Below are 13,107 nucleotides of genomic sequence, written 5' to 3'. Positions count from 1 at the left end.
GATTTTCTGACAGACCATTCTATAGAAGCTTTACAGGATCATAAATGTAATCACTCATTATGGCTGGATTCACATGGTGGTCAAAATGCATTTTTTTGCCAGTAGCAGAGAAAAATTTTTTTTTTTTGCGGCAAAACACTGCAGTTTTAACCAGTTGCATCAAGAAACCCAATTTTGACCGCACCGCCTAATGCAACCACCAATTTGGAAAGTTTTAACTGCCTGTGTTACCAGCACTGTAGCTTGGGGCAGATGGAGCAGTACTACAGCCCCCATCACACTCAGGGCCTCATGAATGATGGGTCAGTGTTGACAATACCAAACAATCAGCTAGAATCAGACTGGTCACTATCTGCAAAAAGTGGCTTGAAGCATGAAATTGTTTTGCAGCAGAAACCTGAAGGCCTTATATTACAAAAGGTTCATGCTAAAATATATTGTAAAGCATCTTTGTTGCGATTATGGTCTAAAATACTGCACCACATAATAGCAAAAACAGCAGCAATGTTACACATAAATAACGGACAGTAATAATAAAATGATCATACGTAGAATCAGATTCTGCGTTGCACTGAAGAAAAAATCCCACACTTTTCTGATGTGGTCGATCTGGGTAAAATCGTGGCATCACCATAATTTTCCAGGGAAGATTTCGCACAAAGCAAGGAGGGCTCAGAACAGATTCACTAAGTCGACTAAAGCGTTCCACGGTGAACTGAAATGTTGCTTCTGACCGCCAACTGGTATCTGAAAGCAGAAATTCACCACATCACGGGCATTAAAAAAAAAGGAGTTTCATAAACTTTATCCAAGATCTGGTTTGTCAGTGGGTTAGAAACTTTACAGAAAGTCTCCTTGGTAGAAATAGTCAAGTCTTACAATGCTACTTGAAAAGGATACATTTGAGGGAAGGACACGCTTAGGCTTCGTTCACATCTGCGTCGGGGCTCCGTTCATGGGATCGGTCTGAGCTTCCCATCAGGGGAACCCATGAACAGAATCCAAACTGAAACAAACAGAAACCATAGCTGTCCGTTTGCATCATCATTGAATTCAATGGTGACGGATCCGATGCAATGGTTTCCGTTTGTCCCTGTTGTGTAAGGGTTCCGTCGTTTTGACGGAATGAATAGTGCAGTCGACTACAGTATTGATTCAGTCAAAACGACACCTTTGCACAACGGTGACAAACGGAAACCATTTGCATTGAAATCCGTTTATGGGTTCCCGACGGAAAGCTCAGACGGAACCCATGTACGGAGTCCTGACGCAGATGTGATGTGAACGAAGCATTTTTTTATGGTTTATATATCAGACGGAGAGGGTTAACAGACATACTGAATATCAGTGCACCATGCATATCATTTACCATCTTCCATATCCTCTTCTGTATTATTGTGGCCATCTGCCATGGCAACATTGCCATTTATTACAGGATTAGGTGTGATTCTTGGAGGATCATCAGCATCTCCAGCTGAAAAAAAAAAAAAGCCAAGAAACATTAACAAAAATTAAAAAAAGTACAAACATAAAAAAAGACACTACAACAGCCCTTGTGGTATAAATAATCTTATTCAGCGTGTTGTTACGATAGTGGCGATAACAAATTGATCTCGTTTTTTTTGTTTTACGACTTTTAGTAACACTTCCTAAATTATTTGTTTTTGTGTCCTATTTAACTATTTTTCTGCTGACATCGCTGTATGAGGGCTTTTTTTTTTGCAAGACAACTTGTAGTTTTTATTGTTACCATTTTGGTGTACATGCGACTTTTTGATCACTTTATCAAATTTTTTTGAAGGCAGGATGAAAAGAAGAGCAATTCAATTACGGATGCAGCCATACCAAATATGTGTGACTTTTTTCATGGCGCTTGTCAAAGCATTTTTAAATCCTATAGAGAAGCCTATGGGAAAACACCATAGCCAGAGCATGCTGCGTTTGGAAAAATAAAGATCGCCACTGACCACAAAATTGCCACAAGCCAAAATGCAGGTGTGTGGAGTGCATCTTATATTTCACTATAGACCAAGGTAACATCTGGCCGTAGTTAAAAACGCCACGAAGATGAAATCTTGTAATGTCATAAGTGTGATATCCATTCTGGATTTGTTTGTACGATCTATGACCATTTATGTTGAAAACTGGAAAAAATAAAAATAACGCCATGAAAAACGCAGCAATGAGCAGTGAGCCTAAAAGACATGAAGGAATTGTGAGCACTTAATAAATAATGAGAAACTGTCAGACGCCTCGACAGGGTATTTGTAGTGGATTTTTCAGGATGGATTTCCAAACACTGTCACTTTCTAATAAATTACAGCATATCAAGGACAGGAGAGAATGAACTAGAAGGTCCAGGTGTTTCGTGGTTCCAGCTTCTATCAGAGCTGCATTTACAACTCAGCGCAATCTCCCAGAAGTCGGAACTTGATCAATATCTATATGGGATTTACTTTGATCATTTGCATTGCGGGAAGTGAAGTGTCTACATTAGGCAGTGTACAGTAATCTGTAGAAACACAAGACACTGAATTATAGGAGATCAGCTCAGTTATATGAGGAGGGGGAAGGGCTTGCTCAAGATCAGTACTTGTAACGTACTTACATAGGCACAGCTTCTGTGGAAAATTAAAAACTGCTAAATGGTGTTCAGAAGCAATGGCACCAGTGCCAAATGTTATTAACCCCCTAGTGACCACCAATACGCCTTTTCACGGCCGTCACTAAAGGGGCCTTAAGCTAGGCAGTCGCCTTTTCACAGCAGCCCAGTCTAAGTCCTGCACGGGTGTCCTGTGAAGGCTGGAGCCGGGGCTCGGCTGTGTGATGACAGCTGGGCTCATGCTCCAACGGCTGCGATCGAAGTTTACATCGATCGTGGCCGTTTAACCCGTTACATGCAGCAGTCAATAGCGACTGCGGCATTTAACTTGTCTAAAGAGGGAGGGATCTCCCCCATCGGCGACCCGCGAATGCAATCGCGGGCCTCCGAAGGGGTGCCATAGCAGCCGAGGGCCTGATAAAAGCCCCCAGGTCTGCCGGAGGAATGTCCTAATAGATTGCTTGTCAGATTTAGGGATTATTTACACGACCGTGTAATATGTCCGTGCAACGCGCGTGATTTTCACGCGCCTCGCACGGACCTGTTAGTCTATGGGGCCGTGCAGACAGTCCGTGATTTTCACGCAGCGTTATTGAAGTCAATGGGTGCGTGAAAATCACGCAGCACATGGAAGCACTTCCGTGTGACGCGCATGATTCGCGCAAGAGCAGTAAAAAGTATGAATAAAAACAGAAAAGCACCACGTGTTACAGTGTCAATGATGGCGGCTGCGCGAAAATCACGCAGCCACGCATCATATGGTGATGACACACGGAGCGGTTAAGTGCCTTTTGCGCGCACAAAACGCACACGCTCGTGTAAATCCAGCCTTACACTGACAGGCAATAATGCTCAGGTTCACTAAATATACCAAAGCATTATAGCAGCGATCTAAAGATTGCATAGTAAAGTTTCTTAGTGGGACTAAAAAAAAGTAGTAATAAATGTAAAATAAATAATTACAGTAAAAAAAACAAAAAAAAAAAACGCAAAACAATGGTGAAATTGCTATTTTTTTACGATTGCCCCCCAAGAAAGGAATAATAAAAAAGTTAATAAGTCTTATGTACCCCAAAACAGTAGCAATCAAAACTACGTCTAATTACTTCTCTTGGAAAGAGACGATGCAAAAAGCAAATAATCTTAGTATTAAAGAGTTTTTATTGTGCAAAAGTAGCAAAAAACACAGAAACCTATACATATGTGGTATCGCCGTAATCGTACCAACCCACGGAATAAAGGTAATGTGTTATTTATGCCGCACAGTGAACGTCATGAATGAATGCATAGAACAATGGCGGAATTTCAGGGTTTCTTTTCTATGCTCCCCAAAAAAAAAGTTGAAAAATAACGATATGTACCCCAAAATGGTGCCATTAAAAAGTACAACTAATCCTGCAAAAAACAAGTCCTCATACAGCTATGTCGACGGAAGAATAAAAGAAAAAAGTTAGAGCTCTTTGAATGCGACCATAGGAAAACGAAAAATATAGCTTGGTCATTAGGGCCTAAAATAGGTTGGTCACTAAGTGGTTAATGCGTACAGACAACAACGGAAAGTAAATTAGTATACATGGTATTACGTATTGAAGCAGGGCTGGACAAGTTCTAGGGAGGCGATGCATTCACTACTGAGCAAGAGTAAAATTGATTGGTAAGGCCCCATGCACACGAACGTATTTTTGTCCTCCCGTAAATACGGGTCCTTGGTCACACGTATTCGACCCATATTGCACCAGTATTTACGGACCCGTGCCCGTAAATACAGGTCCGGTGTCACCCGTATTTACGGGCACGTTTTCGCTGCAAAATTACACTGCAGTAATCGGCAGCCCTTCTCTCTATCAGTGAAGGATAGAGAGAAGGGACAGTACTTTCCGCAGAAAAAGTAAAAGAAATTCATACTTACCCGGCCGTTGCCTTGGTCCCTCTCTTGACATCCAGTCCGACCTCCCTGGATGACGCGGCAGTCCATGTGACCGCTGCAGCCTTTGATTGGCTGCAGCGGTCACATGGGCTGAAACGTCATCCCAGGAGGCTGGACTGGAGGAAGAAGCAGGGAGCTCTGGGTAAGTATGAACGTCTTTTTTTTTTTACAGGTTGATGTATATTGTGATCGGAAGTCACTGTCCAGGGTGCTGAAACAGTTACTGCAGATCGTTTAACTCTTTCAGCACCCTGGACAGTGACTATTTACTGACGTCGCCTAGCAACGCTCCCGTAATTACGGATGCACACACGTAGTCAGCCGTAATTACGGGAGCCCCATAGACTTCTATGGGCCTGCCCGTGCCGTAATTACGGCCTGAAATAGGACATGTTCTATATTTTTCAACGGCACGGGCACTTTCCCGTAAGCATACCGGGAGGTACCCGTGGCCAATAGAAGTCCATGGGACCGTAAAAATGTGCCGTAATTACAGGCGTTTTTACGTTCGTGTGCATGGGGCCTTAGAAGCCCCTGTGAAAGGTGCACACGCTCCACCTGTTCAGAGATTAGCCAACTCAAGACTTCTGAACATCTTATTCATATTTCTAAGACAACAGAGCACTGGGATACTATTTTATTTGTAGAAAACTGTTCACTTGTATTGTGCCGTCATTTGTGGGGAATCCACATTGAAAATCTGCAGCATCTGGATGTTCCCTATGTTGTGCTATTTCCCCGAACATCCTGACAAAGTGCACTAGAGAAGTAGCCGGACACTACAAGTCATTCAGAACGCCCATCTCATATTTTCCATGGGCACTGAAAAGATCACTGTGGATGCTATTTAAGACAAAATATAGAGCATTATAAATATTAGGCCTTTTACTTTGGTGATTAACCCTTTAATGACCAAGACCTATTTTAACCACTTCCGGACCGCCCATTGACTATAAACATCCGGGCGGTCCTTAATTAACTCTGCAGGGCCATTTCAGAACGTCCTGCAGAGATAGCCTGTTCACCGGTCTGAAGCGGCATTCAGCCCCGTGATACAGTAGTCTCTAGACAGCGGACATCACGGAGCTCTGCCTAGAGACCAATCACTGGGCAACTGTCACAATGACCACTATACTTTCCACATCGTCGCGGCACCCCCCCCCCCCCCTAACTTCTCCCTCTCATGGCAGGCTGTCAGGAGAGGGAGAACAGTGTATAATAAAGAAAATGTATTCCTATCTATCTATGAATGTCAGATCTATCTATCCATCTCTATATACAGTGTCTATGTAATATCTATCCATCTATTATCTTCTAATTATATCTATCTATCCATCTCTTCCATATGTATCCATCATATCTATCTCTCTATATACAGTATATATCTATCCAATATCTATCTATGTAATATCTATCCATGTAAAATCTATCTATCTTCTAATTGTCATATCTATCCATCTCTCTCATATCTATCCATCATATCGATCCATCCATTAATTAGATATTAGAGGCAGATAGAGATAGGTTGATAGTTATAAGAGATAGATATGACAATTAGAAGATAGTCGGCAGAAGTTGCCAAGTATGTATTCAGGTGTGTTTACCCAGTGGCATACACCAGACGTAAAAAAAAAAAGGTCACCTGAATTCACATATTTGGGGGAAAAAATACCAGTTTTAATTTTTTCCATCAAAGTCAATGAATTGTCTGGAAAAAAAATAGGGCTAAAAGCTCTTATATGTCGCTAAACGAATACCTTGAGGGGTCTAATTTCCAAGAGAGTGATTTTGGGGGTGTTGACAGTGTTTTGGCTCTTCACATCTGTATTCTAAGAGCCATAACACTTTCTGTCCACATAGCTCTATGGGTTGTTATTATGCAGGATAAATTGTATTTTCCAATTAAGGTACCGTATTTTTCGGACTAGAAGACGCAGTGTTTAGCAAGAATAAATCTTGCTAATAAGTCCCTGCGTCTTATAGTCCGCAGTCAAGGGACCCGTCGTCACCGGGCGCCATGACTGCTTCATTACTTAACCCCATCCCGACCCATGACGTGCCAGCACATCATGGAGCTGGAGGGGGGTGATGTATGGAGCGTGCTCACGCGCTGAGCCCGCTCCATACACTGCAGGTGTCAGCTTCTGACACGCTGCTCTAACTGCCAGAAACAGCAATTTCGCTGTTCCTGGCAGTTTAAAGGGCTTGTGCCATAAAACACATGTATCTCATATCCACAGGATAGGGGATACAGGTGTGATCGATAAGGAGAACAGGGGCCGAAAGTTACCAAGAGCGCTGCATGAGAAGCTGTGACTTCCGCGTTCTGCAGCTTCATAGAGATCAATGGGATTCTTCTGCGCATGCACGAGCGGCTCTCCATTGATCTCTATGAAGCTGCGGAACAGATAAGACGGACACAGAACCCGGAAGTTCAGGCTTCTCATGTAGCGCTTTGGGTGACATTCGCTACCCTGCTCTCCTTATTTATGGGGGTCCCAGCGGTCGGACCCCCAGCGATCTCACATGTAGCCCCTATCCTGTGAATACAGGATATATGTGTTTTATGGCAAACCCCTTTAACTAGTTAAATGCCGTGGTCAATAGCGACCGTGGCATTAATAGGGGTTTTTCTATGAAGGACATTTATGACATATCCACAGGATATGTCAAATGTCAGATAGATGCAGGTCCCACCTCTGGGACCCGCACCTATCTCTAGAACAGAGCCCCCTAAATCCCGGTCTAGCTTTGTGCTCTCCCGGCCACTTGATTACATGTGGAGTTAGGGCTTATTTACACGAACGTGTAATACGTCCGTGCAACGCGCTTGATTTTCATGCGCCTCGCACGGACCTATGTTAGTCTGCGCATGTCTGCTGCGTGAAACGCACATGTCCTATATTTGTGCGTTTTTCGCGCTTCACGCACCCATTGAAGTCAATGGGTACATGAAAATCACTCGCAGCACACGGAAGCACTTCCGTGTGACGCGCGTGATTTGCGCAAGAGAAGTAAAAAGTATGAATGAAAACAGAAAAGCACCACGTGCTTTTCGGTTTACAAACATACAGAGTGTCATAATGATGGCGGCTCCGCGAAAATCACACAGCCACGCATCCTATGGTGATGACACACGAAACTGTTAAGTAACTTTTGCGTGCGCAAAACGCACACGCTCGTGTAAATCCAGCCTTACTGAAACAGCGTATCTCGCTGACCTACGCGGTTTCCGTAACTCTCATAGAACTGAACAGTAGTTACGGAAACAGCATAGCTCGCATGCTACGCTGCTTCCGTAACTGCCATTCACTACCATGGGAGTTAGGGAATCAGGGTAGTTACGATGTTTCAGTAACTCCACATGTAACCAAGTGGCCACTGGTTCAAGTCCCCTAGGGGAACTTATAAAATGTGTAAAAAAATGTTTTGGTTCTCAGAATGTGGTGAAACAGAATAAATTACTTCTTAAATAATTTTTTCCCTATTTTCTGTTGTCTAAAACCTGGGTGCATCTTGTAGTCCGAAAAATACAGTACATATAAATTTGTTGATTAACTTAGCTTTTCAGGGCGAGGGGGTATGGAAAACACACCAATTCCAGCATTGTTTGTTGCGTTTTAAATTTAAGCCGATTAACCTCTCGGCATAAATAGGGTTTCCTTTAGGCGGGATTCACACGACCGGGTCGCGTCCGAGCCCGAGTGCCGGCCGGTAAAATCGGCCATTCTGCCCGGCCGGTTTGCATAAAGTTATGCATCCGTGCCGGGCCGGGCAGATCCGGACAGTGACATCATCGGCAACTCCTGAAGGGGAATCCCCATGTGTTCGGGGATTCCGCTTCAGGAGTTTCCCCTGAAGTCACTGCCCAGATATGGACAGAGACATCAAGCGCTCTGTCCAGGAGCGGAATCCCCGAACACACGGGGATTCCGCTCCTTCAAGGAGCTAAAGTGCGGCTAGCACATAGCAGAGCGGGGAGATACCTCCCTGCTCTGCTATAGTGGCGTCGCTACAGTAGTAGCAGCAGCAGCAGCAGCTGCTGCAGCTGCTAGCGGCGCCATCAAAGGTGTCGCCGGGCCAGGGCGCTTTTAACAAGCAGAAGGGAGCCAGCGCAGCGCTCCATTCCACCTGCTGTACACCCCGGCCCTGCTACACCGTGTACAGCGATGCCATTCGTCAGAATGGCATCAACTCCTCCTCCTCACATGCACTCTACGCTGTGAGGAGGAGATAGAGCGCAAGAGCCGGAAAACCCGGCCGTCACTCGGGACACATCCCGGTGATGGCCGGGTATTACCCGGCCCCATAGACTTCTATGGGAGCCGGGCACCCGGGCGAAAATAGAGCATGTCCTATTTTTTGACGGGCGGTTTTCCCGGCCGTCAAAAAATCGGCCGTGTGAATAGCCCCATTAGGGGTCTATTATTCCTAATGCAGCCGGGTGCCGGCCGATTTATGAACGGCCGGCACCCGGCCGGGAAACCCTGCCGTGTGAATGAGGCCTTATTCTAGGAGTTGAAACTATTAGGGCTTATCCAGACGAACGTATAATACGTCCATGCAACGCGCGCGATTTTCACGCGTGTCGCACGGACCTGTTAGTCTATGGGGCCGTTCAAAATGTCAGTGATTTTCACGCATCGTATGTGCGCTGCGTAAAACTCACGACATGTCCTATATTTGCCAGTTTTTCGCGCATTGCGTACCCATTGAAGTCAATGGGTGCGTGAAAACCGAGCAAGGCACACGGACGCATTTCCGTGTGCCGCGCGTGATTCGCGCTACAGCAGTCAAAACTTTAAATGAAAACAGAAAAGCACCACATGCTTTTCTGTTTATAAACATAAAAACAGTGTCATAATGATGGCGGCTGCGCGAAAATCACGCAGCCGCGCACCATATGCTGATGACACACGGAGCTTTTATGAACCTTTTGCGCGCGCAAAACGCACACGCTCGTGTGAATCCGGCCTTACAATGATACCAAATAGGTATATATTTTTTGTGTTTTACTAAATTTTACACAAAAACACTAACAAAAAATAAAAAGTGGTTATGTATCTTCGCATTCCAAGAGTCATAACTTATTTTTCAATCTATGTAGCCATATATTGGCTTGTTTTTTGCGGGACAAGATGTAGCTGTCATTGGGTAGATGGGATTAACTTTTATTAATAAAAACGCACACTTGTTTTTAACTTGGTTGTTAGGATCGTTACGATTGTGGCGATACCATACAGGTTTACTTTTACAAAATAAAACCACTTTGCATGGAGAACTTTTTTTCTACTGTGGACTTTTATTTTAATTTTTTAAAAAAAGCTATATTTCACATTATTTTATTAAGCTCTAATCCTTATATTTTAGTGCTGGCAAGCATTTCAAGTCATGACATATTACATGTATCCATGGAAGTGAAAGGCCGAGTTCACACAGGACGGATACGCTGCGTAAAAGCACGCATATCCGTCTTGTGCGTCATCCCAGGAAACCACTGAGATTGGCTGCAGCAGCGGTCACCTAGGATGAAGTGTCATCCCAGGGGGCCGGCCTTCTGACGTTACCCAGGCCGGCCTGCTGGGATGAGGTTTCATCCCATGTGACTGCCGCTACAGCCTGTGATTGGCTGGAGCGGTCAAATGGGATGAAACTTCATCCCAGGAGGCCGCGCTGGAGGAAGGAACACAGACTCCTGGGTAAGCATCAGACTTGTTTTTTGCTGAGTTGCGTGAACCCGCCGCAAAAAAAGCAACAGCTGTTAGTTTCACGATTTAGCTCTCCATTGAATTCAATGGGGAAGTCCAGTAACAAGTAACCAGCGTTTTTTTTCCGCAGATTGTGGAGGAGATTTGTTCAATCTCATTCACTTTGCTGCTACTGTTTTCTGCTGCTTTTTTCTGTCTGCAATTCCAGACGTAAAAAACACAGAAATTCTGCAACGTGAGGACAAGCCCAAAAGGGTTAAAGTAGTCACTTATGAAAACTAGTCAAGGAGGCGCTTTGCACCTTCAGCACCCAGACCCCCACCGATCAAAATTTTGGATTCCTCAAACTTTTGATATGTAGGCGCAGTCACTCTATAAACAATAGTGTAGAAGGAGAAATACGGGAAGATCTCAGTCCTTGTTCAGATCTGTGCTCAAAAATAACACAAGTAGCGGATCTGTCAAATGACAGACACTAACTGCACCTGATGGGAAGCCATGAATTTGAATAGGTTCCGTTTTAAAAGGGTTTCTTTTATTTTGCTGGAAAAAATAGTGCTGAATGCTGCGCTATGTTGTCTGGGATTTTTGTCTCCAGATGTGAACAGAGCCTTACAGGGTTTCTACCTTAAAAGCATATTTCAGGCAGCTGAAGAAAAACTCAACTTAATTATTCCTGCACTGTAGGTCATGCCATTAAAAGGGGACTTCCAGTCCTAAGAAATTGATGGCCTCTTCTCAGGATAGGCCATCAATACCTGATCAGTGGGGGTCCGACTCAACCCCCCCCCCCCCCACGATCAGCTGTTCTGAAGGGGCCGTGGAGCTCATACGATCGCTGCTTCCCCTTCATACCTTACCTGCTCCTACACTGAATCGCCGACACATGTAGCGGTGGTTCTCAGCATAGGCCATCAATTTTTTTGGGACTGCACAACTCCTTTAAAGAAAGGTTGAACTCGATGGACCAGTGTCTTTTTTAACCTACGTATGTAACTATGCCTTCTGGAAAGCGGCGACATAAAAACGTATTTCCATAACATGTGCTATTGTTCAAAAGTAGTAAAACCAAAAACCCCATGTTTGGCATCGGCGTAATCATACCGACCGATAGAATAAAGGGAACAGGCTATTTATGCTGCACGATGTATGGCTTAATTTAAAACGCAAGAAACAATAGAATGTTTTTTCCAATCACCCCCTAAAAAAAAAACGAAAGTAAATATCAATAAGTTAAATGTACGTCAAAAAATACGACTCGTCCCACAAAAACACAAGCCCTAATACAGCTCCGTTGATAAAAAAAACACACCAAAAAAAAAATGAATGTTGGGCTCTAAGTATGTGGCAACGCAAAAACAGACGAATGTTTTTCTTTAAAGTCTTCACGCACCAGGACGTAAGCGCATGTCATGGTGCAGGGGGAGAAGTATGGAGCGTGTTCCATACGCTGTGGGTGCCAGCTGAGTTTTACAGCGGACACCCGGCACGAACAGCCAGTAAGAGCGATCGCGCTGTTCCTGGCCTTTTAACCCCTCAAATGCTGCGGGTCAATCTCAACCGCAGCATTTGTGGCGTTATAGAAAGGGCGGCCCTCTTCAACACGATCGTGGAGTGCGGATTGTGGTAATGGCAGCCCAGGGGTTAATGAAGGCCCCCAGGACTGCCATCACTCTGCCTCTGTTAAACCCGTTCTTCCATTTTTGATCTGAAGGAACCTAAAAAAAAAAAAATTGTATCGCTGCGTGCGTAAAAGTCAGAACTATTACAATATAGCATTATTTAATGCGCATGGGAACGCCGTAAAAAAATCTAACAATGCCAGAATCGCTGTTTTCTGGTCAACTCAGCGGTGGAAAAAAAAGTAATTAAAAGTTATCAAAAAGTTGTATGTACCAAAAAATGGTATCAATAAAAACCACAGCTCGTATTACAAAAAAAAACAAAACAAAAAAAGCCTTTACGCAATAACAAAAAAAGCAAAAAATAAAAGCTATGGCTTTCAAAATATGGAAAAAAAACACTTTTTCCTAAGCCCTTATTCACACGACAGGGTTTCCCGGCTGGGTGACGGCCGTTCATAAAACGGCCGCCACCTGGCTGCAGTAGGAACAATAGACCCCTAATGGGGGTATTCACACGACCGATTTTATGACGGCCCGGGAAACCTGGCCGTCAAAAAATGGGACATGTCCTATTTTCGGCCGTTTACCCGGCCCCCATAGAAGTCTATGGGGCCAGGTAATACACGGCCATCACCGGAATGTGTCCCGAGTGATGGCCATGTATTCCGTCGCTCTCTCTCTCCTCACAGCGCAGAGTGCATGTGAGGAGGAGGAGGAGTTTATGCCATTCGGACGAATGGCTGTACGCTGGAGGTAAGTTTATACACTGTGTGGCAGGGCCGGGGTGTACAGCAGGTGGAAGGGAGCACTGCGCTGGCTCCCTTGCCCTGCTCGTTTTAAAAGCGCCCTGGCCCGGCGACACCTTCCATGGCCGATGGCGCCGCTAGCAGCTGCTGCTACTGCTGTAGTGACGCCACTATAGCAGAGCTGGGAGGTATCTCCCTGCTCTGCTATGTGGAAGCCCCACTTCAGCTCCCTGAAGGAGCGGAATCCCCATGTGTTCGGGGATTCCGCTTCTGGACAGAGTGCTTGATGTCTCTGTCCATATCTGGGCAGTGACGTCAGGGGAAACTGCTGAAGCGGAATCCCCGAACACTCTGTGACCGGGGATTCCACACCAGGCGAAGCCAGTAACGTTCAGTGTCCATAAATGGACACAAACAGGGGATTCTCCTGAAGTGGAATCACCGGCCACATGGGGATTCCCCTTCAGGAGTTGCCCCTGTCCAGATATGCCCGGCCCGG

The 13,107-nt window shown here is 44.9% G+C and overlaps 1 protein-coding gene across 2 annotated transcripts in view; it reads right to left on the bottom strand.

Moving 5' to 3' along the window:
• The window catches only part of USP7 (ubiquitin specific peptidase 7), a 61,303-nt gene that overhangs the window by 30,369 nt on the left and 17,827 nt on the right, over window positions 1–13,107 (bottom strand). For both annotated transcript variants that reach the window (XM_075830085.1, XM_075830086.1), the window contains exons 2-3: window positions 1,370–1,474; window positions 549–747 (exon numbers count right to left, since the gene is read on the bottom strand). In XM_075830085.1, coding sequence (XP_075686200.1) covers window positions 549–747; window positions 1,370–1,474 — 304 coding nt within the window. The remainder of the gene's footprint in view (window positions 1–548; window positions 748–1,369; window positions 1,475–13,107) is intronic.

The sequence above is a fragment of the Rhinoderma darwinii genome, chromosome 6 (assembly GCF_050947455.1).
Source record: "Rhinoderma darwinii isolate aRhiDar2 chromosome 6, aRhiDar2.hap1, whole genome shotgun sequence".
NCBI classification, from domain to species: Eukaryota; Metazoa; Chordata; class Amphibia; order Anura; family Rhinodermatidae; genus Rhinoderma; species Rhinoderma darwinii.
This window is presented reverse-complemented; position numbering and strand designations above follow the sequence as displayed.